At 44.8% G+C, this 27,814-nt stretch overlaps 1 protein-coding gene across 2 annotated transcripts; it reads left to right on the top strand.

Annotated features, from left to right (window-relative positions):
* Positions 1 to 341: 341 nt before the first annotated feature.
* Positions 342 to 27,029, top strand: LOC108930137 (collagen and calcium-binding EGF domain-containing protein 1-like). Of its 2 annotated transcripts, none has more exons than XM_018745227.2 (11): positions 342 to 917; positions 6,012 to 6,092; positions 18,744 to 18,796; positions 23,266 to 23,400; positions 23,835 to 23,972; positions 24,276 to 24,409; positions 24,993 to 25,113; positions 25,206 to 25,345; positions 25,713 to 25,748; positions 26,071 to 26,106; positions 26,215 to 27,029. In XM_018745227.2, the coding sequence occupies exons 1-11, from the start codon at positions 643 to 645 to the stop codon at positions 26,401 to 26,403; spliced, it is 1,338 nt and encodes a 445-aa protein (XP_018600743.2). In that variant the 5' UTR covers positions 342 to 642; the 3' UTR covers positions 26,404 to 27,029. The 2 variants fall into 2 exon arrangements, with proteins under 2 accessions (XP_018600743.2, XP_029107881.1); XM_029252048.1 differs by having other exon boundaries at positions 24,188 to 24,420.
* Positions 27,030 to 27,814: the final 785 nt, after the last annotated feature.

Raw genomic sequence — 27,814 nt, 5'->3', positions numbered from 1 at the left:
GCATTGTTTCTCTGGTCTTCAAAAAAAATTCGTTCATGACCGCTGCTACTTTGTGTTCTTTTTCACCCTATCCAAACCTAAGGTGCTGCGCGCCACAATATAGGAAAATACAGTGCATTTATATGAGGAAATTCTGTCTGAGAAAGGGAACACGATCGTTATTGTAATGTCAGACGCACACGCGGCACTATTTCACCAAATCAACAATGTTTTAGGAGGAGCAGCGCTCGTGCCCGGTCCGCGCCGCCTTCAGCCACTTCTAATAATAAGCGCGTGGAGAAGCTGGACATGGCTGTTTATTTATTTAAGCTCTCAATTATGTCACTGTTTGTTTTCAAGGGATTGGAAACAGCCGATCAAACGGTTTCCTGAATGTTTCTCAGTTCAGTCCCTCCCTTCTTCGTGCATGTGTGGACCGCGGACACACTGATGAGTTGCAGACGGCCAAGGGTGGGAGTGACCGCACTGACCGCGCGTGCCCGGGGGGAGGGCTGAGTGTAGCGAGTCTTCCACGAGGGAATGTCATCGTGGATTTTCTTTCACGTTGTCAAGCTGTTTCTCCCCCCCCCCCATTTTTGAAGCCTGTTCTTAAAAGCAGGACGCCACATTGAGCGGGTTATTACCACACTGCGCCTCCGCTGGATGCCCGCCCTGTGTCGGCGCGCGGCGGTTAACGACGATCCCGGGCGCGAGCTGCCCTCCTCGCTCGCGTGGCCAGCCTTCCTTCTCTTGTTTGAAACCCCTCCTGGGTGCCGCGGCTCCCCGCGTGCAGTGCGCGCGACGAAGAGCGGGGCCCTGGAGTGGCGCGCGCAGCCAGCGATGGGACTCCGCTGCTCTGTCGCGCTACTGCGCTGCTTCGCCGTGTTCTCTGTGGCCGTGGGGCGCGAGCCCGCCGCGGGCGCTCTGACAGCTCCTCGGTGAGTATAGTACAGTAGAGTACAATACAGCGCGTTGATGCCAGAGATGAAACGCTCGGGGCGCCACGTGTGGAGAGACCGGACAAGCTTCAGGTCCACGCAGTATTTTTTTAATACCGGGGGGGGATACGAACTCATCATGTGATGTTATTATTTCTCGTACACCGCTTTGTGCACGTTGGTTTACAGTATTACGCAACCTGTTTTCATTTACATGATGGATTAATTTAGCCGACACTTTTCTCCAAAGCGACGTACATCTCATAGCATAGAAAATACAACATTACATTAACAGGAAGAGACACTAGTGAGATGCAGACGCGTCACTAAGTCTTGTGCAGTTTGTTTCTTTCCGGCAGCAGCAGAAAGCGGGGGCGGGGGTTGGTTGACACAGCGAGTAAAGTCGAAAATAGCTTATGCTGTTTTCACTCTACAACCATATGTTGCGTTTATGAAAATTGGAGAAAGCTGACAAAATGCATGACAGTAAAAATTAAGACTATAGCGTACACTGTAGGGAAGAGAACACAGGTCAAGTGACGGTGAGATGCTCATGGGGGTCTCACCAGCTTGGTGGTTCTTATTCTCTCAGCGAGTCAGTGGTATCTTCAATAGTTTCATTCACACGCAGAAGTAAATTTTTTTTGCATGTTTTTTCCCCCATATTTTTTGGGGTCACCACCAATATGAAGCCAAGGCCACACACACACTGACTGAAACCGCTTGTCCCAAGCAGGGTCACAGCGAGCCAGAGCCTAACTCAGCAGCGCAGGGCGTAAGGCTGGAGGGGGAGGGGATGCACCGCACCCAGGGTGGGATGCCAGTCTGTCACAAGGCACCCCAAGCGGGACTTGAACCCCAGACCCGCCAGAAAGCAAGACCTGGTCAAACCCACTGCGCCACCGTGGCCCCCTAAGCTGAGACCGCATAAGTCAAATTACTGCATAAGGTGCAGCTGCCCTGTGGTACCTGGTGTGCCAGTATTAGTTTTGACACCCCTCCTCTTCATTATATTTACATTTATTCATTTAGCAGACATTTTTCTCTAAAGTGACTGCAGATGAGCTCTACGTAGTGTTATCAGCCCACACACTGTATTTACCAAGGTGACTTACACTGCTAGATACACTACTTAAAATGGGTCACTCATCCATACATCAGTGGAACACTCTCTCTCTGTCACTCGCACACTATGGGTGACCCTGAACAGCATGTTTTGGACTGTGGGAGGGAACCTACACAGACACGGGGAGAACATGCTAACTCCACACAGAGTGAGCAGAGATCAAACCCATGTCCTCTCACACCACCCAGGTGCTGTGAGATAGCAGTGCTACTTGCTGTGCCACTGTGCCACGAAGCATGGTGACACTACATGTATGTTTCTTCTAGTGTATACTTCTTTTGGACAGTTCAGAATGAGAGAAGAACGAGTCCAAAGAGCAACAGATGCCTGTAAAACACTATTATATTAATTGTCAGGCAAAAAACTGCAATATTGAGGCTTGAAATAACAATCTGGAACATAGGTCAGACTAATAATTGTGAAGCTACTTACAACTGGTTTAAAAATAAAAGCGGTGTTCTGTTGTTTTTGTGGGGGGGGGGGCGCGGTGGCGCTGTGGGTTGGACCGGGTCTCGCTCTCCGGTGGGTCTGGGGTTTGAGTCCCGCTTGGGGTGCCCTATGATGAATTGGCGTCCTGTCCCTGGTGTGTCCCCTCCACTTTCAGCCCTTCGCCCTGTGTTGCTGAGTTAGGCTCCAGCTCCTCATGACCCCGTATGGGACAAGTGGTTCAGATGGTGTGTGTGTGTGTGTGTGTGTGTGTGTGTGTGTGTGTGTGTGTGTGTTGTTCTTGCTTATAATGTAACCTAGTGATTGACACTTTCATCCAAGTAAACTTAAAATGTCAGATTTGTACAACTGTCTTAAAATGATGTATTTTTGCACATGGCAGGGTATTTTCACCATAGTAATGCAGGGTAAGTACATTGGACTATGCATGTTCTCCCCATGTCTGCATGGGTTTCCTCCCACAGTTCAAAGACATCCTCTTCAGGTTCACCCATGGTGTGTGAGTGACAGAGAGAGAGTGTTCCACTAATGTATGGATGAGTGACCCATTGTAAGTAGTGTATCTAGCAGTGTAAGTCACCACGGTGAATAAGGTGTGTGGGCTGATAACATTACATAGAGTTCGTTGGAAGCTGCTTTGGAAAAAAGTGTCTGCTAGATAAATAAATGTAAATATAATTGAGTAAGATGGCTGTAGCTCATTTACACCAGTTATAACCACTACGTTAATTGTAGTTTTTTTTTTTTTTTTTCTTTCTTCACTCGTGTCGATCTGGGTGAATCAATGCTGTTCACAGAACATCTGAGTGCAGTAGGACAGGTAAAAGGCAGTAGTGTTATACGGACTGAAAATCATAATATCTATATTATAAATATCGCCAGAAATAACGTGTCATATAATCACTAATACCTGAAATCTTGAATACCACAGTGACATCATGTGTAATATATCCCTTTATATTTAAAAAAAATAAAAGACATGGAACAGCGACTCAAACGGCGCAAATGTAGCACTAATGAATGAGCCCGAGTTTTAGTTTTATGCAGCTTTGTAGGGGGGGCTGAAGTGACGTCACTTCCGCAAAAAATAAATGTTAATATCTCAAACTGCAAGGGCACAAATTCTGATTTTTACGGCACAAGTGTAGCACTAACGGATCATAAGATTTTCTTCATTTGTGCAGTTTGTAGGGGGAGCAACTTCATGGAGCTAAGTGAATTATCCTACAGACTGAATGTTAATTCAATTTATTTTTATAGAGCGCTCTTCCTACACAGTGACACAGAGCACTGAACAAAGGCGTAAGACAAAAACTAATAAACAGTTGACTAGATACGAGAGTAATGCATTATCCATGCAGTTATTAAAGCTATAAGTATGCCTACTACCCGCGGAAGAACGGAACCAAAAAACTCCCAACTGAAAGTCAAGAGAGAAATAAAAACCTCTGGTCCGAGTGCCAGTGGCTGCCCACCCCCCGGACATTCTAGATTGAATAAGACTTCTTAATCAGATTACAACTAATAATAGTATTGTTGCTATATGGTAGTTTCATTTCCTAATTCAGCAAGGTACATCTCGTCCATCATGGCGGTTGGTCATCATCTTCAGTCAGCATGGTGCTTCTGTAACGGCCGGCCTCCTCAGGTCTTAAGTTTAATATGTATTGACACAGCGGGGGGGCAATTGAAAAAAACACACTCTCTGAAACTGCTGGTCCCAAGTGGGGTTAGGGTGAACCAGAGCCTAACCTGGGAACACAGAGCACAAGGCTGGAGGGGGAGAGGAACACATCCAGGACAGGATGCCAGTCCGCCGCAAGGCACCCCAAGCAGGGACTTGAACCCCAGGCCCACCAGAGAGCGGGACCCGGCCAAACCCGCTGTATCACCGCACCCCCCACTGAAAACACAGCCATGTGGCATTACATTTCTTAGTGATTTGCCCGAGTGAACATGTAAATCTTTAGTCTGGATTTAAAGACAGATAGACGGGGCATTTCTGACAGTAACGGCAGACTATTCTACAGTTTAGGTGCTCTGTAGCTAAAGGCGCACCCTCCTACTGAGGTCTTATTGATCACAGGTACTTTAAGGTAACCCACATCTAATGAGGGCAGACAGTGTTAAACTGAATTATAGATTCTTACTGATTTTTCAATTCAGTTTATTTTTATAGAGTGCTCTTTTTAGAGTGACATGGAGCGCTGAACAAAGGCAGAAGGGCAAAGAAACAAAACTCTTTAGTACAGACTAGCGTATTACATTATCAATGTGCTTATAAAGCTTTAAGTACATCTACTGGCCTTAGAGGAATGAAACAAAAAAACTCCCAACTTAAAGTCAAGGGAGGGAAGAAAAAAACTTCTGGGGGTCCAAGTGTCAGTGGCTGCCCGCCCCTCCTGGACATTCTAGATTAAATAAGACTTCTAAATCAGATTACAGGTAACAATAGCATTGTTGCTGTATGTTGGCTTGATGTCCCAGTTCACCAGGGTACATCTTATCTTACGAAGGTAAGCTTGAGCAATGCCATGTACTGCCTTTTAGGTGTGAAGTAGAATTTTATACACACACACACACACACACACACACATTTTTAGAACCACTTGTCCCATACAGGGTCACGGGGAACCGGAGCCTACCTGGTAACACAGGGCGTAGGGCTGGAGGGGGAGGGGACACACCCAGGACGGGACACCAGTCCGTTGCAAGGCACCCCAAGCGGGACTCGAACCCCAGACCCACCGGAAAGCAGGACTGTGGTCCAACCCACTGCACCTCCTTAGAATTTTATAATCAACTCTAAGTGTAACTGGGAGCCAATGCAGTGATTTCAGTACCGGTGTTGTATGGTCATATTTCCTTGTTCTGGTAACAATTCTTGTGTTAGCCTGGATGCAATCAGTGTTAATGTTCCTAGCAAGACAGTTATCCATTGGGTGAAACATACGGTATACTGTTTTTACAATTCAATATAGACCACAACAGCTGAATATAACTATTAACTTAATAAAGCTAAATGAAATAAACACTGTAAGTCCTAAAAGGGCGACGCAGAATTGCTCATAGTGTGTAAATGTGCCTTAGTGTGTGTGGCTACCCTGTGATGGACTGGTGTCCAGTCCAGGGTGCACACTCCATCAGCCTTGCGCCCAGTGAGTCCAGAATAAGATCCGGACACCCACAGCCCTGCTCAGGACAAGTGGTTAATGGGAACTGATGGATGAAGTCCTAATAGGTTTCAAATGCATCACTTCCGTTTAGTTTATGAGTAAACCAAAAAAGGAAAGAAAGTGAGTAAACAAATTGAATTCCTCCAGCTTTTGTAACTTTAAAGAGTAATTTTGATCCTAGCCTCAGATATCACATTCTGTTTAAGCACTGGATGAATACTGTTTGGTTATGACACTTTACATGAAAGGCACAAGTCCTTTGTGGATCATCACAGACCACCAACATGCTCTGTTCTGCACTAATCATGCCACCCGTTTTTGTCGTCTTTTGTATTTCACGGAAAGGGAGGAATGTCCAGAGAACAAGATTGTGACAGTTGAGTATCCCTGCATGAAGCCTGGGGGTCAAAAGGCCACTTGTCTCAGGTAGGAGTCTCTTTTTGATGCTGTTGGTACCCTTCCCATGTTTACACCCTTATAAATTACTTTTTATGTAAAGCAATTTAAAACATTAAGCTACCTACATGGATTTACCCATTTATACAGCTGGGTCATTTTTACTGCTGCAATTGAGTGCAAGTACCTTGATTAGAGGAATTACAGCAACATGTAAGACCTGAACCTGCAACGTGTCGATCCAAACGCAGCAGCATTAACCACTATGCCATCAGCTACGGTATCTACTGTTCTTGTATTTTGTCTGTGCTATTTCAGAGCTTTCAGAGGTTTATTTGGTCCTTGCTGTTTTTGTTTTAAGCCTTGAATCCAAGTTGTTTTGAAACACCACAGACTAAGCAGAGTCTGGACATTATGTATGGATTAGTTCATCACATTCTTTAAATTTTTACGTTACTGTCTGGGGGTTGGGTGGCCAACCAGGCTTGGTCAATCTGATAAGTCAGTTGACTGTGACGCCCTCCCAAGAGGTTATTCTTTCCAGTTTAATTTCAACCTGGGCTTTTCCTTTTCTTCTCCTCTGTTGACAGCTCACCACTTCAACACTTAATCATCATTCTGTCACCTTAAGGTACATGCACATCGATTGTATTTTCATGTATTTGTTGATGTGTGTATTCTTGTTAAACGAACTTATGTTATACATGATGGTCAGTCATTTCTATTATCTTTATTTCCTTTTTTTGGGTTTGTCATTGCATCTAATCTGTGAAAGTGCTCAGAGACTGCCTTCAGGATAGAGATATACAAGAGTAATGCATTACTGTATACTGCTTAGATGAGGTTTGGACCCCAGAAGACCCTCTAAACTCATGGCCTGCATGACCTCCATGTCCAGGTTAACCATACTGAATGAATGTCCAGCTCCTTAGTACATCTCAAGGTCCAGTTTGACACCATTTATGGATTTTTAATTTACCACCTTTGGTCCTCTTAACATATCCAGCAGAGGCACGTGGTTGTTTAGCCTTCTGTCTTTCTTTGTGTGTGTGTGGCAGGGGACTCTCTTGTTGTCTCTTGCTCATGCAATGCTCAGTATCTGGAGCTTTCATGCCACAATTACGTCCATCCCCAGACTGTAGCCATTTGGCCCCTTTTTCCACGCTCAGCTTCAAGCAGCACATGTGCCGCATTACTCAGAAAGTGGTAAACAACACAGGGCCATGTTTGAACTACGGGGTGTTGCGAAACCTCGCAAAGCTATTTTAATTGGTACGGCACGGTCCAGATCAGCAGATGGGAATGAAATGCATCCGCCATGAAGTGATAAAATATGGGCCCCTGAGCCAAAGCAGAAGAAGGTCAGGCCCTGTCTTGCGTCCATGTTTCCTGCTGCCATGCAAGCTCCTCTGACTTTATCTCAGTCGGGTCAGTGGCCTGTTTGTCGAGCTCATCCTGCTCCTGGAACCGACAATACAATACTTCTACATGATGAAGCGGCTCATTAGCTTATCGATGGCCCTTCTTTAACCCACCCACAATGCACTGCTTTACTGCATTTGCCAGTACACACTACATGAGTAGCTGCAAATAGTTTTTTTTTTTTAATTATTAAATAGATAATGTAGTGCGAGTTTATGGAGCATGTAGGAGATCGCACAAAAAGCGTACAGATCTGAGTTCAGAGCCACTAAGAGTGAGTCACAAACCCACACCACTGGCATTCTAAAGAATTACTTAAGTTCTTTATATTTTTTCCATATTCAGTTATAAAACATTTTATTTTGACTTTTTAAAGCTGTGGTCCCTGTTGATATCCTGGGTGAATCTACAGTGGGGCTGTATAATTTGGGTTAGTTTCTGAAAAGCCTTTCTGAAGAGTTGAGTTGTCCTGGTTTTGGAGTGGGTCATTGCTAATGTGTTCATAAATTATTTCTCATCTGACACTCCTGAACAAGGCCTTTGTACTGTTTTGTATATTCCTTTCTTATCATGATTTGACATTTCATGCTGTTCTGTTTTTCAGAATATGTGCACTTTGTTTTGTGGATAACCTGTGCATATTTGCGTGTTTACATGCACGAGTGTATGTGTGTTGATTAGACTGTCAGTAGATGCAAATTGAAACACGGTTTTTGTCTGCATACTTCTGAGCTTTGCTGTGTGTATATACACCCTTAACAGTGATCCACGTGTTTACAGCAAAGTATTAATGACATGAAGCACCCATTTTTCCAGTTATCAAAAATTTTACGCAACAGTCAGTTTAAATTGCCTGGTGGCTCTATGCTCTTATCAGGCCAGTATAAACTTTATGTATTCAACTTTCTGTTTTCACTGATGCCATTTCTTTTTATTCTTTCAGTTTACATAATTTTGCATCATTTAACTCCTGTATTGTCAATAGTCTTCCTCTGCATAACAAAAGGTAATTATGATCGTTTGTAATTCAAAAATGCAAGTATAATTATTTTCAAAAGATATGACTCTTCATAGATTCATGAGTGCCAAAATTTGCATCAATTGATGCTCTTAGGGGCAGTTTACGTTTGTCTATATGGAATATACTTGCACTGTATAGTGAACATCTATGTATCTATTAACGTATGGATGCCTAGCTGCGCTCATTCAGCATTTTCACAGCCTTTACTTGGCCCACAATCTCACGAAGGTAAGCCGGAGCAATGCCATTTACTGCCCTATAGGTCAGAAGTTTGATTTTATAATCAACTCTAAATGTAACTGGGAGCCAGAACACACAAAATTAGAAGTAGTTCAAAATTCAGCATGACAGTTACCACACTAATGTACATTCATAATCCCATAATTGTAAACTAAAAACTACCAAAGTCTTCACATTACAACAATGACAGCAAATAGCATTGAACTTTGTAGAAAACCTGAGTAGCAATGCATCATGGGAAAGCCACAGCTCACCGTTGCTCCTACAGTAGCCATGAGCTGACATTCAATGAACAAGTGGACGCCGTCTGGATGTGGACCAAAAGTGGCCGTGATCACTGATGTTATAACGGGTGAAAGTAGCAAACAAGGACTAATGGAGGTTGAGAACTTAACTCCGCACAAGACAAACTGTAACTGAGATGGCGACCGCATGGCGGCACTGGTCTTGCACCGCTCATCTGTCAAGAGGTGCTCAAAATTCAAATTTGGTCCCTGTAAATGCAAAGAAACACCTTGTAAGGCAAAGTAGCGGTATTAAATGAAATTCCTTGTAAAGCTGAATTATTGTAACAGTGGTCCAGAGTCTAAGTGTTTAACGCCTGGTCCTGCTGTAGTACCTTGAGTAGAGTAGTTACCCTGAGTTGCTCCTGTAAAAATTACTCGTGTATAAATGGATAAATCAGTGTAAGAAGCTTCATTGTAAGTCGCTTTGGGGAAAAGCACCAGATAAATAAACAAATGCGAATTTGCGAAGAAATGTTGTGTACACTCAAGTAGGTGTGTTAAAGGAAACTCCTAGTGAAGTGAAATTTTCAGGGTTACCTCAGGGGACAGCTGTACTTGCTGCTCCTGCAGTATGTTGCTCTGGGATCAATCTCAGGAACAACAAACCAGTTGAGAAAGCTGCCTGTTACGGTAATGAGATCATTTCAACATTATTTATCATTAACATTTTTGCTTACAGTAGTGGTGCCATGATAATTTAGTAGAAATTTTGCAAACATCATCTTAGGCCCCTTAATATCTTTCAGATTGATTCATAATTTAGAGCTACTGTGTGTGGGTGTGAGGGTGGAGACAGAAGTCAGTTTATCTCCTGTTCATGCCTCAGTGTTCCTCTGAGCTTGTTTGAGTTTCCGTCATTTGTTGGGGAGCTGAAGATCTTACTTAAGTAACCCATGAGGCAAACAGGATGCATAAACCTCCTCTGCTATGCTGGGGCTCTTCTCCTCCTTGTTCTGCACTGGGGTACACTGATCGGTCCGAGCTCCCGGTTCTTTTATGACATTTTTTGTGGCAGTTTTCTAACTGCTTTTTCCGTAGAAGATCTAGATGGATCATATCTCGCCTGCCTGTGCAGCCTAACCTCAGGTCTGGTGGTCTTGGCAGAGCGCAGCTGTAAGCAAGATGATGGCTTTGACCAGTGAGAAGATTTGGAAAAGCCAGGTTGGATGGTTGGAAGGGTGTCACGTTTTTCCGCCAGTCTGCAGAAACCACAATGCCCCGCTGACAGTGAACTTCCTACTACAGACACATTTGTATTTGAAATGTGAAGATCTTGGGCAGAGGTCACATGAGGGGTTAAGGCACATTAGTCAGTCCACTATTTTTATTGTACATATGTGTTTCTCATAAGTGGAAACTTCAAGGTTTTTTTTTAAACCTGAAAAATGAAGTTTTGAGATCATAAGTATACTAAATCAGTCCTTAATTTTAGGCTGTCGAGAATCAGTACATGACAAGTGGCATTACAAATCTGCATTTTTTTATTAATATGGTGTAGTGCAAGATTACAGTATACTAATGTAGTTTTTATAAATTTCATGATGTATAAATTATGTAATTGTATATAAATTGATAACTGAGTAATTTAAGTTTGTGTTAGTGTGCCATTGCTGGGATTATACATATTTGTGGTTTACATTTCAATAATTTGTAGGATTTAAAACTCATAATTTCTGCTGGTGTCTACCTCCTTGGGTTAATATGCTACTTTTAGTGTGGTGCTACGGAAGTTATAGTCATGTAACTCCAGCCAGTATGTGAGTACTGATAATTCAGTGCTGTGGTTGGTCTCATTGTGCATATGTCTGACGTCTGAGAAGGTGGTCTGTTTGTGTGTGCTGTAATGCATCTTTTGGTAGTATTGGGCTGTAAACTCGGTCATCCACTCTTTCTTAGGTTTTGGTAGAACGCAGGGCATTTTTGGCTAGTCCTGGTCTGTTCTTATGAAGTTCTTGCACGTTCACACTTTTTTTTTAAATTTTATTTTATTTATTTAAATGCCCAGAAGCTAGCTCTTCTTGGCTTTTGACTTCCGTTGTCTGCCTGCCGAGTGTCCTGGCATGACATGAAAACCAAAATGACCGCTTTAGGAAAATGCATATTTAGCATGCAGTAATGTCCTGGTCAATGCTCAGGATATGTTCCTAGAATGTATAGCTCTAATCGAAACAGTGCTAAACAGGGTCATCATATTTTATTAGATAAAAATACAAATACAGGAACTCAAGAATGAACTTCTGAGTGACTTTCCCCCCCCTTCTCCCTTGTAACAGCACACTAACAGCATGCAACATGTGTGAGAAGCACATGCTGCACCTGCAAATGACCTATGGGACACTGATGGGTCACACCGAGTGGAAAGCTCGATATCACAGCAATCACAGCACAACACACAGCTCATCCTACAGCACCCTGAGCCACTCATCTAACTCATGTGAGGGACGACCGCATCAACACCTGGCTACACTGATCCTTGCGATTTGTGGCTTGTGCACATGAGAAGCACAAGGCACATTGCACAGCTGGACTGTAAATCATGGGCTTCCGGTGCCACTTTACAGCACCGAAACTGCTGGGCTGCCACACACACACACACCACTAACCAGTGCTTTATGCGACATTCTTTGCCATGTAGAGAGAGAGAGTGAGTGCAGCACTTCCACGTTCCACTGGTATGGGTGCTATAACAAAACAGCTCTAAAAACAGCAGCTTTAAGCAAGGACTTACTGTAGTGCACAGATTCACCTTTCATATTTGCTTGACCTTACACCTGGATTTTTTTCCTCTTGACCTAAAACCCAGTAATCACAACTAAACATGCACCATGCTTAAATGTTCAAATGTTGCTTCTTCTTTAATTGTCCAACTGTGGCATAACTGAAGTATATGGTAGTTTTGTGTAGGGAAGAAGGATCCTGAAACTTTAAAACAGGGCAGGTGAGAAGGGTCAGGAACCTTGAGTGGCCTGCTCTTGGTAGGTCATGGCTGGAGAACTACTGACTGCTGTTTGATTGAATATGAAGCCAGAAAATGCGGGAGGAATAGAAAAAAGGAATAGAAAAAGCTGCCTTTCACATATTTTTGGATAATATGGAAAGTAACACACTGCTTGGAATGTTTTGTGAGCATAAGTCCCTTTGCAGAGGAGGCCTTAGTAGAGGGGGTCTTAGTCTGCTTGGCTCAAATAGACTAGTCTGACATTGGGCATCCTGTCGTGTGTTTTGAGTACAATTTGTGGCTTCCATGTAGGGTTGACACCACCTTGGGGGTCTGTGCCAGAGTGGCTCACCCATGGGTTTGACGCCACTCGGTCTCTCCGCAGGATGGGCTGAGAGATCCGCTAAGCCCGTTCGCATCAGCACTTGGAGAACACAGGACGTTTGGTTTGATATAGGGACTTGCGCTGCATGGCTCTAATAGGAAACAGATGTCGAGGATTCCATTTTATTGTTTGGTGAGGACATGGGGGCAGCATTAAGAGAGCAGGATGGGGAGATTAACAGAGCAGAGTGAGTAAGGAGTCCTGCACCACATAGTGAACCTTCCTCTTCCCCCACAAAGAAGTCCTAGGTCAAAATTAAGGCATATTTTGGCAGGGATGCATAACACTCACCTGGCATGGCCCGATACGCTGCCCCCGCTCTGGATCCCCTGCTGCTTTTACAAGATGTATACTTTGGAGCGGGAAGCACTAAGAAGTCTATTGCGCTTCTGACCAATCTTCAAAGGAAGGTCTTCAGGTTGGGTCTTCTCATTGCATCCTGGTCATGCAATGCAACGTGTGAGCTGCACTGAGGTCCTCGAGCGAGCTGTAGTGCTGCTGTAGACCACGAACCTTGTGGAGTCTTAATCGCATCTCCCCAAAGCAGCAGAAAGCACATAGCTGTTCACTGTTTGATTTGTAAATGCATTGGAAATTCAAGTTGAACATCAACGTGAAATGTTTTCCTAGCTACCACATCTCATTATCCAAACCCAGCTGATTCCCAGTCCCCTCTGTGCAGCTGCCGATACCTTTCCTAGCACTTTAACTAGCAAACTAATCAAAGGCTGTGCATTCTTTGTCATCAAAAACACATTGTTAGAAGTGCTGCTATCCAGCTGTGTATGGTAAAGTCATTTTTTTTCTTTCAAAATTTATGGAAAATTAATGTTTGGCACACAACAAAGGAACCATAGCCAGTACAAACATAAAACTCCTCTTGCAAAGATGGAAATAATTTTTTTTCTGAAATATTGCTTAATGCTTTTTCTCTCTTGGCTCTAACTTTCGGTTCCATCCTGTTTTGTCAGCCAATTACCCGGAGACCCTGTAAGACTTGGGTCTGCGTGTTTCTTCTTGCCTGGCTTCCTGTTGACCGTGAAGGCCACTGCTCGACACTCCATTAGTGGTTATCAGATGTGGAGAGATTCACTGCCAAGTACCTCCCTGGCTCATCTGCCCCAGGGGTATCCACTCCTGGGTCGAGAGCACCGACACGTTAGGGCACAGTAGGGAAAGCTGAGCGGCTGTCTTTCAAAATGAGGATTGGCCTATTGGCACCCCCAGGCGAAGGGCACATTCCTGTGGTGACATGGTCACAGCAGGGTCATGCACCTCTGCCTCTCCCACCTCCCACCTCTGGTATTTGGATCATTAGGGGGAAGGAAATGGACTGAAGGCTAATGATGACAGCAGCAGTCATCCCCCAACAGGGGTGAGCCCACCGCTTCACGTGAAAGCACACTCCGATGCCCCCCTGGGGTGAGGTGTCCCATTTCTGGAAGTGAGATGATAGAGTCAATAAACAAGGGGGGGGCCACACGCGCTCCTACAGCAAAGACAACATCTTCAGATTGATGCCACGCAGAGAGGGTAGAGGGGGCAAGCCTCCTTGTGGGGACGCTGTGGTTTTTGGATTGAGTGGGTTGTCAGATCTGCAAAGGTAGGCAGCACAAATATTCTACATTCTGTAATTCCTCTGCAGTTCCTCTTCAGGTCCTTGGTCACTTAGATTGAATCATCTGTAGCCACATGCTCATACTGTGTAATATAATCACCACATGCAATGCACACAGACAGATATACTCACATAGCGCTGGCATCTCACAGCTGCTTGCCTCTGGCCTCAGTCCTGGGTTTGAATCTGGCTCAATCTCTGTGGAATCTTGATGTTTTCCCCTTGCTTGTATGGGTTTCCTCAAGGTGTTCTGGTTTCCTCCCACATTCCAAACACATGAACCGGTAGTCCTTTGTCATAAGTCAAAAGTTCTCATATATAAGGAAATGTGAAAAATTAAAATCAATGCTGTCTCGTACGATTGGATTGTGTTTCACTAGCTTCACCCATTATTCATATAAAAATAATGTAGACTCACGGTACTATACAGTATTATATTTTCAGGCTGCACTGTTATTTTTCCTTCCATTTCCAAATCTGTCTTTTGCTTTTTCTTTTCAGTATCTCCATGCTACCTGCTTTTACACTTGCTTTTAAAGAAAACACTTTATGGGAATCGCAAACAAAAAGTTTTGCAAAAAAATCTGTTGCTGACAAATACAGTGACAGACATCCGAACAATAAGAAATATGGAGTGCAACCAGCCGTCGTTGTCATACCACAGAAGGAGCCACACACACACACACACACACATTTTCAGAACCGCTTGTCCCTTACGGGGTCACGGGGAACCGGAGCCTACCCGGCAACACAGGGCGTAAGGCCGGAGGGGGAAGGGGACACACCCAGGACGGGACGCCAGTCCGTCACAAGGCACCCCAAGCGGGACTCGAACCCCAGACCCACCGGAGAGCAGGACTGCGGTCCAACCCACTGCGCCACCGCACCCCCTTAAAGTCCAGAAGGAGCCATTGTCATTAGAATTATGGCCAAACATCGGGATGTAAAAAGGTTAATGGGACACCTGCCGTAAGTCTGGGTCGTCACGTATCGTACGTCGAGTACCACCTCTATCTGGAGTGAACGGGGGAATAAAAATAGTTCTTAGTCTGTGTGTGAGTGGGTGGATGGATGTGTGGATCTTTCACAGAACTCTAACAAAATCCACCACGCCATCTTTCAGAAGGATGGGAAAATAATTTTAAACACCTTGGAAGAGCTTTATCTAAAGTGTCAACTAAATCAGGGATAACACAGATATACATCATGAACACATAAAACACACTTGCCAAAGCTGCACACACGCCACTCGCAGAAATTCTTGTACACATTCACAGAATTGTTCCCATAAACTACGCTCACTCACATGTTCATACACAGTCTGTGTCTCCAAATGCCCTGCTGCCCGTTCACGTGTGGCCGTAGGGACGCAGAGGACGATAAAGGACTGCCTTTTTATCTGCATCTCCTTCTTTACCTGCTTCCTGTCTTCAGTGTCAACTTGTCACACTTTCAACGTTCCCTTGGTGTTTCCAGAATTTCTGTTTGATCAGAGTGAAACATGATCAGTCAGTCAGTAGACGGCCATTTGGACATTTCCACAAAGACAAGTCCTGCGTGTTTCCTCGTTAGGTTCCCTTGAAACTGGACGAATCAACTGACGCATCTCAGAGTTCCATTCCAGAGGAGGGCCAGTCTATGCAAAGCACCGCTTTCACTTTTCCTGTACTTATTCACTCACTTTCGTTAACCGCTTGTCGGATGGCCCTGGAGGTAGTGCCCATCCATGTGAGGGTACCCAAAGACACAGTCGCTCGCTTCGAGCAACTTGGTCATCAGCCCACCTTAAACACCTGTCTTTAGACAGTGGGAGGAAACCAGAGCACCTGCAGGAAACCCACTTGGATAGGGGAGATCAGATCATGCCAACTGCACACAGGCTGAGCTGAATTCAAACTTTTGCACAAACAGGCCAAATGGTGTGAGACAGCAGTACTATCTGCTGCACCACATTTTATTTTTGCATTTGCTCTATATTTCTGCAAATTTGGGGTGATGATAAATATAACTACTGCTTTTTCATGTTCAGTTCTGCCTTTAACGGCCAAATGAGCAGAGCATCTACAAATGTGGACTGTGGCCCCCATTGCTTCTTTTGACATCCCCCACCACAGTTCACAGCGTAGACCCTCTGGACAGACCCCCCCCCCCCCCCCCCCCCCCCCCCGCAATCTCTCTCTGCAGACCCAGCAATAGCAGTTGTCGGCCCTGCAGACCTAGCGCTCGCGTGGTCAGAGGGCACAGTGCAGGGGAAAGGGCCTCTGGAACACAGAGGGATGACTCGACAACGACAGTATCGCTGAATCCATCCAGAGGTTGCCCCCTTCCGTTCAGAGCATTCAACCAGCCTGTGATTCAAGGGCTACTGTCAGGCCTCAAGCTAAAGTTCACCTTGTGGCTGTACCACCTTGGGACTAAGGACAGAAGATGTGACTACAGAAGAACCCACTGCATTTCTGGTTGCTTTACAAAGAGAGGAGCAGAACCTGCCAACACAGTCCCACCTCCTGCTGTAGGGTACTGTACCTAGCCTGAAGTGATTAAGTAAAAATTACCCAGCTGTACAAATGGGTTATTAATATTGCAAGTCACTTTTGAGAAAAGCAGCACTAAATTAATTTTTTTAAATAATACACACACACACACATTTTCAGAACTGCTTGTCCCATACGGGGTCACGGGGAACCGGAGCCTAACCCGGCAACACAGGGCGTAAGGCCGGAGGGGGAGGGGGGACACCCAGGACGGGACGCCAGTCCGTCGCATTTTTAAATAATAATTTTTAAATAATAATAATTCTCTGAGATGTATGTTGCTTTATTGTTGCTGTTAGGGGATTAGATGAGAGACAGAAGGCTCACATGCCTAGTGATCAATATAGCTGTCACACATTATGGTGGCACGGTGGCACAGCAAGTAGCGCTGCAGTCTCACAGTGCCTGGGTGGTACGTGAGGACATGGGTTCGATCCCTGCTCAGTCTCTGTAGAGTTTGTATGTTCTCCCTGTGTCTGTGTGGGTTTATTCTGGGTGCTCTGATTTCCTCCCACAGTCTAGAGACATGTTGTTCAGGTTCCCCCATAGTGCATGTGACACAGAGAGGGTGTGTTCCACTGATGTATGGGTGAGTGACCCATTGTAAGTGATGAGTGTGTTATAAACACTCAAAAAGAACTTCTGTAACAACTTGTAGACACTCAAGTTCCACCCACTTTCTTCGCAAAGTACTTGGAGGAATTTCTTTGATGTCTTGTTGAGATCTGAATTCATCAAGAACCAGTTGAAACACCTGACTGAGAGGAATTATTATTATTGTCACAGACCCAGGAGAGCACAGAGTTATTACTGATCGATACTGGCAGACTACAGGCAGCACAGTGCTCGTGTGCATCCGTGAGATTGACACACCACTACGGGGACTGCTGTGGAAACAAGCAAGCCGGCAAGCAGCAAGGTGATGGAAAGGGATGCATGGAGGCTCAGTTCCAGTGGGGGGCAGGGCATTGACAGCGCAGGACTACCAAACATCTGCTTCTTATTTTGCCCCATCTTGAAGCTGTAGGGGGAGGGCACAGGCATCCTGCCCAGTGTTGTGGCCAAAAAAAGGGGGGCGTGGGACTGACATGTCCATTCTTCACAATGCAACACTAAGGTAACTGCAGTGAGCGGGCTGCCTAATCGGTCTTCCATCAGCAGTGAATGTGGCCACTGGATTTTACGGGCTGGTCAGGGAAGGGTAATTCAGGGCACGTCAGCTGTACTTCATCAGTGTTGGAGAGCAATGAAAGAAAGACAGAAACTGGAAAAGGTACCACACTAAATTACACCAGGTGGACGTTTGCGATCGTTGGGAGGGGGGGGTTTCCTCTCTCCCATCTGTGTTATTTTTGTTCCCCGACTGTTCCAGCTGCCGGTTGCTGCTCACTTCCTGCCCATAGTTCCATCCCTTAATGGGTGAAACATGTGGGGCCATGGCACATGTTCTCTGTCTGGTCCAGCCCAGGAGATTCCTAGGCAATGCATGGAGTGGTACTATGGGCTACAGGTTGCATAGTGGTTACAGATGCTGACTGTGGATCTGAAGGTTGCTGGTACAAATTCCACCTACTTCTGTACTGTCCTCGAGCAAGGTACTTACCCTAAACTGCTCTAGTAAAATTACCCAACTGTGTGTGAGTGAAGCATTGTAACTAGTAGTGTAACATTTGAAGCTGCATCAGGTAAGTGAGATACCGGTTCACCTGAGCTGGAGGATGCAGAGGAGCTGGCAGTCCATTGGTAAGACACCTTATAGACTCTCAACTTCACTGATAAGCTGCTAGGCTTTTAGGTCTTTTTTACATCTGCATGGACCTTCCCATGCCTGCAGATGGGTGGACAATGAAGAGGATGGGAGAGTTAGTTTTTTTTTTTTTTTTTTTCTGTACTAAGTATAGTGTGGAAAGAGTAGAGCGCACACACACTGTCTGAGCTGCTTGTCCCATACGGGGTCGCAGGGAGCTGGAGCCTAACCCGGCAACACAGGGCCTAAGGCTGGAGGGGGAGGGGATACACCCAGGGCAGGACACTAGTCCGTCGCAAGGAACCCCAAGTGGGACTTGAACCCCAGACCCACTGGAGAACAGGACCCAGTCCAACCCGCTGCATCACCACGCCCACCCATTAGTAGAGCACATTATTTGTCAAATGTATACACTGTACACTGTGTTCCACTGCAAAGTGACCGAGGGTAGCAGAGCATTAATGCTGGTGTGTGTTGTCTGTGTTGCAGGAGGAAGTGTTGTGAAGGGCACAGGTTTGTCATGGGCCAGTGCATACCAGAAAGTAGGTAAAAAATACCATCTGTTATCATATTGCTATCTTAACCTTCTGCCAGACCAATGCAGAAGGAGATGCTCAGGCCTGTCTGTGTAGTGTGTTAAGGTAGTTACTCGCAGAGTCCTTTAGATCGAGCGCCACTGTGATAAGGTCAAAAATAGGGCAGAGAACCTCTGTGGAGTCATTTCTTGGCATAATTTGTTGAAATGACAAAAAAAAATTGTTTCACCAATATTTTTCCAGAAAACTGGTGTTTTTCTTGAAGTTCTTAGTTATCTAAAAAGTTAACGTGAAGAATGTATTTACTTTTGTTGAGATGTCAGGGTGGTGATGTTTGAATCAAAGCTGCAGAACTTCAATCTCACGTCAGGAGATGTTTCACAGCAGTGTCAGTAGGTTCAGCACCTGTACTTAGACTGCACACGAACCCAAAAGCTTATCACACTGTTTCCTGTGAGCAGCAGTTTTCAGTCATCCATCAGTCTCCAAAAGAACTTACAAGTATTTACCCATTTAGACAGCTGAGTGATTTTACCAGAGCAATTTAGGGTAAGTATTACAGCTAGAGGTGAGATTTGTACCTGTGATCTTGGAGTCGAAAGGTAGCAGCTCCACTACACTACCATCTGACCCCCATCCAAAATCAGCTCAGCAAGATTACTGACATTCTTTGACAAAAGCTTGATACCAACCACTTCAGTTGGGTCCACATTTGTGAAAGGATTCCGGATCCAGTAAAGTTTTGTCCCGGTTCTGGAAAATAAATTCTGAATTGCTCATGCAGGCATCACAGGTGTGTTGTAACAATCTCATTTCTTGCTGATGCATAATGAGGAAATCGCTAAGAGTTGTGAAAGAGTCAAATTCTCGGCGATCAAGGCAAAGACAGGCGAGCAAGAGTTGCCTTTCATGTGAAACTCGATGTTCACTGACACGCAGGTAGATTTTGACCTCCCTAAGTTCAAAGAGTGGGTCAAGCAGTTTTTCTAACAATAACCAACCAACTTCTATATGGAAAAGAAGTTTGACATGTTCACTTCTCATCTCTTCTCATACAGCTTTAAAAATGCCCTTTGAGAACGTTTTTACTGCTTTATTAAGAACTGTTTTAAGGCTTTTTTGTGAACTGTCACTGATTTTTATCAGAGTTTTATCTAAAACTATTGTCAAAATTGGAAACGATGTAGACGTGGTTCTCAGCTAGAACTCTGATCATAACTTGAAGTCAAACCACCACGTCATATTTAATAAAAGCTTGATAATATAGATGTCAGTTTATTTATTCACAGGGTAGGTTCTGTACAAAATGTCAGCTAAAGCTTTTATTTACTGAAAGACTTTATTTATTTTATTTCATCAACTGCAGGGTCTCTGTTCTGGAGTCAATCCTGGAAATATAGAGTATGAGAAAGGGAACGCAACGAACTGGACACCAATCCGCAACGGAACTTTTATTTATAATCTCCTATTAATCTTGAAGCATTATTGAAATTGTGTACTTTAAAATGACTAAAAAAGTAATTTCTAAAACATCCCATTCCAGGGCTCGACAATTTTTTTTTCTTCGGTTGTCCACAGGACAAGTACATTAGGCACTCAGACACTACTAATAAATATAGCTAGAATATGCTTAAGACATATGAGACAAGTGATTTTACTGAAAGTAAAAATGCATGTTCTCCACAGACTGTTATTCAGCGCCAGTCGTTCATTCCTCATCTTGTTTTTGAGTCTTGAATTGAGAAAAAATAAGACAGAAGTTGTTCACACAGGAGCACTACTGAAAGTGAAATGAAGGTGCTCAACGCTCCCTTTGGGGTCGCTACTCTCTCAAAGTGTTTTTGCTGCCAACTAATGGCAAAAAGTGGAAACTCTGGTCATTTGTTCTCTGCGACGTTGGAACATAAGAGGTGTTTGTTGTTTCCCCCAGCTCCAGCTGTGTTTTTTCCCTGTGCTACCATAATGTACATACAACATCCCTAAAACACCACCAAAATAGTGGCTGCTACTTCTTATTACCACAGTAAATAAATTATCAGTAAGGATGTAAAGGCATAAAACTAAGTGATGATCACATAAGAGTCTTGCTGTTTGCCTCCAAGGTGTTACTGTGCTTTTTGTCTGTGGTCCGATGATATATTTTTTATATTTCCTCACTATTTTGAGCCCAACTGTCTTTAAAAGTTGACCAGACAGAATCTAAGGGGCAAAAACAATGAAAATATGAACAATTCTACATTTTTCTCAGTCTTTTACCTACATCACATCAGCCCTCATTAATGGCACCTTCCATTATTTCTAACGGGAGAAACATATTTTACTTTAAGTACCACTTCTTTCGCCAAATGAGCCTCATGGGGAGACGGTGCCTGTATTAGGTTTTTGTTCTGTATTTTTTTTTTTTTTTTTTATTGAATCTTGCCTGTCAGTTCCATGTTCTCTCATTTTGTTAATCACCACTGTAGATGAACTTCATCAAATCCTTTTTCATAGTCTAAATAGCATTAATGAAGTGACCTCCAGTGTCCATTCAGAAGTTTCAGGACAAAAATTGCATCTCTAGTTCCTTTTTTGGCATAAAATCAAATTGGGTGTTAGTTATTGCACAGCTGATTTTGTTTTTTAGATGAGAAGCATTTGTATTACAAATTTTGTAATTTTTTAATTTTAGGGGAAAATGCATTGATCACTATGGTGGGGTGTCAAGCACACAGCTTGTCTAAGGTTTTTGTCCAGCCTGTGTTATGACTGGTGAATTATATAAGTAAATAATTCAGTGAATACAGGCAGTCCGCAGATTACAAACAAGTTTCGTTCCTAAGTCTGCCTGTAAATTGGATTTTTACATAACTCTGAACAGTTAGGTACAGTTTGTGTCTAACGTCAGTTTGTCAAATGTTTGTCCTAGTATATAGTATATTGTGTACCTTTCTATGCATGAAAAACATTAAAGAAACACTTAGATTCGCTAAAACATCTTTAACATAACAATACAGTAATAATAATAATAATACTACTACAATGTAATGATAATAACAGTAATAATAAACGTAACTACAGTATTTATCATAGAGAGAGATATAGAAAGAGATAATGATAAATGTTACTACAGTATTTCTAATAAAGAGAGAGGAGGAAGAGGAGGAGGAGGGAAAGAATGTGTGTGTGTGTGTATGAATAAAAAACATTAAAGAAACTTTAGTGTGCGCTTTTCCAATGTTCGTTGGCATTTCACCTTTTTCCGGTCGGTTTATTATTTCCGCTTTAGTTTCAGTTGTGATCGTTTCCCTCTTCTTTGATGCATCATCATCACTTGCACCACATTTATGCTTTGGTGCCATGGTTAGGAGGGTAAAAACTAAAAAATTAAACCCAAATACGATAACACACGAGACACTGTTAACAGCAACGTGGTCCGTGTCATATTGAGTGGGCAGAAAACTGAGGTGTGTGTGTGTGCGTGTGTAGGACCCAGTTGCAGGATCTTTATGGTCAGGGACAGGCTTGGGTCGGTCGATGCGCAAACATAGGTGTTGAGAAGAATCTGATGTCATATTTGAGGAGGCAATGCAAGTGTTGGGAACCGTGGACATCAGGAGTGAGAACGAGGGATTGAGGAGAACGAGGGACTGGGAAGGGCGGATAGGTTGTTGCAGGTTCCCTCGAGAACGCTGGAGAGATGGGTTTCCCACATGAGATTCCGCAACCAGGGTGTGCAGGGGTGACTTCTTTATACCGCACTGCTCTGATTTCGGACAGGTACAGACTTCCAGGGCGAGGTCGTAGGCGTGACAGTCTGACTGAAAAGAACGAATTCTTTGTCCTACCTAAGGCTCACGTGCGCACAAGCTGACGAACAGCTGTAGACATGCAACGTTTTGATGCACGTCGCAAAGTAGTGCCCATTTGTTGTTACTAACCATTGTACATAACTCAAATTTTTAATATAATAGTCTTTACGGGGGGTCATTTGTAACTATGGGTTGTATGTAAGTCGGATGTTCGTAACCCGGGGACTGCCTGTAATAATTAATTTAATTACACCCCTTTCATCTGCAAGTTTTCACATGAGGTATGCCCCCCATAAAATAAAGTTTTGAAAGTTCAACAAATTAATTAATTCATTATTTTAAGGACCCTCCCACGAGGCACAGCCCCGCCTCCAAGAAGCGATGTTTAAACTTCAGTGAATTTTAGCCTCCTCACACGTTTCCCTGAAATCACTTTCACAAAGCTGGGATGTCAGCACACATATGGGGTAAAAACAGAACAATACTCCATCTGCATTCCGCACCGCAGGAGTATAGGTAGATATAGCTTTAATTGCAATTTTGCTTCATTTTAATTTAATCTTAACTTTAATTTTAACAGAGCTCAGAGAGACACAGCGCAGGCTCATGCAATGTGAGTTTGTTTTTCCGTTTTCTTTTCTGGCATTCCTGCACTTCACTCCTGCTCTCTTCTCGGGGCCTCAGGTGTGGACGTGTGCGAAGGCTCCCCCTGTGAGCAGCAGTGCACCGACCACTTCGGCCGTGTCGTCTGCACCTGCTATCCAGGCTTTCGCTTTGACAGAGAGAGACACCGCCGCCACCTGCACCCCTACTGCCTCGGTCCGTACGCCTGTCCCACTCATCCCTGTCCTGCTGTGCCGCACACACAGCTGGGCCACACGCTGTGATTCAGGGTGACACAGCTGTGACAAATACACACACATAAAAACACTTTACAGAAGCAATATGAGGTGTATACATGATAGAGATAAACCATGAAAACCGGCGCTAGTATGCAGGACCAAAGCAGGCTCTGCTGCAAACTTTATTCTGTAGAGTGCTTATGGGCTTAATATATTCAAATAAATAAATGTCCTTAATAATGATGATTGCATGGGTCATAATTATAATTCAGCAGGTTTATAAACACTGCTGCATGACAGAAAATCGGAGGCAGTTTACTGTATGTCATGAAGTGCCAAGACCTCCTGAGCCATTGTTCTGTGTGTGTGTGTGTGTGTGTGTGTGTGTGTGTGTGCGCGCTCTGTGCACAGATGTAGATGAGTGTCAAGAATCCAATGGCACTGTGTGTGAGCAGGACTGTAAGAACACTCCAGGCAGCTTCCTGTGCAGCTGTCGCCATGGCTACAGTCTGGCACCAGACCATCGCTCCTGTGTGCAAACTGCCAGCTGTAAGTAGCCCTGTCCCTCCCACCAGTGTCGCACTAAGTGCAGGTGTTGGTACCTTGCAAGCCTTAGCATCATGTGGGTATTTATAACTACTTAACATGAAAGTTACAAATAGCCCCCCAGGCTTCATGCAATTGTCTATCTCTCCGTCTGTCTCTGTGTCTGCTTGTATATCTGTTTCTGACAGTCTGTGTCTGTTTGTATATCTGTGTATCAGTCTGTCTGTACCCATCTTTCTGTCTGTCTGTCTCTCTACTCCACTCTCCACGCTGCTGTGGTATAACCCTGTCTGTACCATGGGACAGTGCACTCCCCGGGGAAGCTGGACACTCTGATGAGCGGAGGCTCCTGCTCACTCACCTGCCAGGACTTTCTCAATCTGAGGAACAGCTTGCAGCAGCTCAAGCTGAGACTGGGCACTGCGCTACCCAGTGGGCAGGTATGGCTCAGGTGTGCATCACAGCCCGTTGCCGCAGTGGAAAAGACGTGTGTTGCTACCTGTGTGCACAAGGCGGAGATCACAGCCCACTGTAACTGTGGGAACTATAGCTCACTGTGAACAATATCAGGATGTTCAGGTTCCCCCATAGTGTGTGAGTGACAGAGAGTGTGTGTGTTTCACTGATGTATGGATGAGTGACCCAGTGTAACGAGTGTATTTAGCAGTGTAAGTCACTGCGGTGAATAAGGTGTGTGGGCTCATAACACTACATAGTATCCATTGTATGTTGCTTTGGAGAAAAGCATCTGCTAATAAATAAATGTAAATGTACCTTTAAGCACTGAAGGTGACGGAGGGCTTGGAGCCTACAGCTACTGTACATGAGGTCAGGACCCCATCCTTTAGGTACCATAAGCAAGTAGGTATGACTAGTATAACAGCAGTAAATGTAGGATTATGCCAACACAGTGGGGAACTGAGTTGTGAAGTATCCAAGATACACAAGGGAGTGTGTAGATGTGAAGAACAAATAATCTCATGCTGGAGGCATGACCTAGGAGTATGTCTGTTTCCTGCACAGGTGCTCCCCCCTGGCCTGGCCAACAGCAGTGAGAAACTGTCCCATGGATGGGTGGGCAAAGGGCCGGATGCTCCTGCTGTGACTGGTCCTCCAGGCCCCCCTGGGCCCCCGGGGTTACCAGGTACATACCTTCATACCGCAGACAGGGACCTCCCTAACCCCAGGTACTCACTGATAGTCTTTCATTGCCTCTGTTGTGTCTCTGTGCCTCAGGGCTCCAAGGGGAACCAGGGGAGAAAGGGGAACCAGGGGCCAGAGGTCCTTCTGGTCCCCAAGGGCCACGGGGTGATATGGGCCCTTTGGGCCCTGAGCCAAACCTAGAGCATGTCAAGAGGGGCCGCAGGGGCCCAGTGGTGAGTTGGCTTGTCAGGTAACCTTAAGCCTTACCCTAACCCTAATGATATCCCTGACTCTGATCTTAACCATATCCTGTACCCTAACCCTGACTCTGACCGTAACCATATCCTGTATCCTAACCTTAATCATATCCCTAATCCTGACTGACCCTGATCATATCCTGTACCCTAACCCTAATCATATCCCTAATCCTGACTCTGACCCTAACCATATCCTGTACCCTAACCGCACCCCTCCACTAGCCTCCCTACAGGCCCGTGACACAGACAGAGCTGTTTAAAACCCCGACCAAGACCACACACAACTTGTGTCTCCCTCCCTGTTCTTCATGCATTACCACTGATTGCCTGTTTTGGTCCCCAGGGGCCACCTGGAGCCCCCGGAAAAGATGGCCAAAAGGTAACGTCCCTTTTACTCCAGAGTCCTGTGGGGCTGAATGACTGTGTGTGTGAGGGCCCAATACATGTGCAGAACAGGCTCAGAAACTTCATGACCTCTGACCTGTCACAAGAACTTTGATGCTCTCCCTGAAGGCTCTAACAATATTTGAACGGAGCTTTTTTTCAGAAGCAGAAGGGGCTGTATTTCATTGTGCCATCAGTTTTTTTGTTGGACTAGGAGTAAGAACGTTTCTGCTGTATTTTTACCGGTTCTAAAAGACGGCTTCATGAGTCAGTTCTTTGGTTCTGAACTGGGACTAAACTCTGCCTTTATTTTGCAGGGGGACAGGGGTCTTCCAGGACCCCGAGGCCCAGCAGTAAGTTTTTACTTCATTCCTATTTCCATGCTGATAAATTCAGTACCAAATGTGATCAGTTCTCCCTTTAAGATTCTTCAGTCATTCGTTGCCTGTCTGCCCATGAAGGGACCTCCCGGCTCCTTTGACTTCCTTTTGCTCATGATGGCCGACATTCGCAACGACATCATTGAGCTCCAAGAGCAAGTGTTCGGGAGGAGGCGGGACATCGCTCACGAATCCCCACCCCCCTCAAGTGGGGAGGCAGAACTTGTGGACTCGGGGTCAGGAGGAGAAGATTTCCCGGTGGACACCTGACCAAAGGACTTACAGGAGCAGATGTCAGCTGTACTGTCCTTCACGAAGGATGTCGCCGACACCTGTGACACACCAGAATCAAGCCAGGGCTGAAGCCGATGTTGTACTCCAGGTTCTGTGGCTGTAGATGTGTCTCGGTGTCTCAACCAGGCAAAAGATGGTGATCAATGGAAGACTTTTCATGAAGCTCTCCTCCCAGAATGATTTCCTTCCTTCAGCCTGAGGAGCACGTTGCAACCCCATGTAGATGTGAGAAAAACACAGAATGAATGGGCCACGGAGGAGGGACCCTAAACCATTCTTCCAGGAATGGTGTCAGCAAGGCGTTGCGAAATGGCCTAAAATTATGGAGGAGTTCTGCAGTTATGTGTGTTGTTGGTTAGTATCACGAATCCTCCTGGTATCACTTCAAGACACTTTGATACTCTGCACAAAGATGAAGAACCACCTGTCTTCCTCTTTTATTGCCCCACGTTACACCTGTCACTGAACCACGTATGTTTGGGGTGCGTGTGTTTTCTTCTCTTTTAGCAGCAGCAAAAAATCCGGTTGTATTGTCATCTGGAATAATATGCTTTATGAAAAATAAATTTACTATGGCATCAATGTTCATAATGCCAGCAGGCTTCCCAGGTCTCCTCTGACACCTGATAGTGCAGTTTTCATATGGCTGTTTTCCAGCTTTCAGGGGGTGCAGTGGTGCAGTGGGTTTGGCTGGGTCCTGCTCTATGGTGGGTCTGGAGTTCAAGTCCTGCTTGGGGTGCCTTGCAGTGGACTAGGATCCCATCCTGGGTGTGTTCCTTCAGCCTTGTGGCCTGTGTTGCTGGGTTTAGCTTTAGTTCTCTATGACCCTGCTCTGGATAAGCGGTTTCAGACACTGTGTGTGTGTGTGTGTGTGTGTGTGTGTGTGTGTGTGTGTGTGTGTGTTTTCCTTCATGACCGACAGGGGGCGCCATATGTCTTGTATAATGGGTGAGAACACAGCACGACTTGTGAAGGTTGCTGGTTCAAGTCCAAGAGAGGTTCAGCTGTGTTCTACACCTAAGCAAGGCTTGAAAGGACATAGGTATATGACATTAATTACATTAATATTCATATAGTGCAGCAAATGCTTTTCTCCATCGGGTAAAAAGAAATGCTTTGAGCAACATACAGAGGGCATAGACACAAACAAACTAATCTGTCTGATAAGGAATCGTGTCTGATACAGATGGGTTTACCGACTTTTATTGAACGGTGTAAGGAATACAGCAGTGCTGAGGAATAGAGGGAGTTTTCCCACCGCTTTGGGGCTGTCAGTTTTGGACCTCTTTTACATGGGAGGAGTGCAATGCTCCCTCTGAGTCATAGGAAGTAATCATCCTCTGTAGATATCAGACTGATGACCCTTTGAGACACTAGTGGTGATGGA

This window comes from Scleropages formosus, chromosome 5 (assembly GCF_900964775.1).
Source record: "Scleropages formosus chromosome 5, fSclFor1.1, whole genome shotgun sequence".
Lineage (NCBI taxonomy): Eukaryota > Metazoa > Chordata > Actinopteri > Osteoglossiformes > Osteoglossidae > Scleropages > Scleropages formosus.
This window is presented reverse-complemented; position numbering and strand designations above follow the sequence as displayed.

Bases quoted from the DNA above. Each gene is read 5' to 3' on its own strand.
- LOC108930137 (XM_029252048.1), top strand. From the start codon at position 643: ATGCCCGCCCTGTGTCGGCGCGCGGCGGTTAACGACGATCCCGGGCGC. The intron at 918-6,011 runs GTGAGTATAGTA...TTTCACGGAAAG, and splicing joins GGCGCTCTGACAGCTCCTCG to GGAGGAATGTCCAGAGAACA. The intron at 25,346-25,712 runs GTGAGTTGGCTT...TTTGGTCCCCAG, and splicing joins GGGGCCGCAGGGGCCCAGTG to GGGCCACCTGGAGCCCCCGG.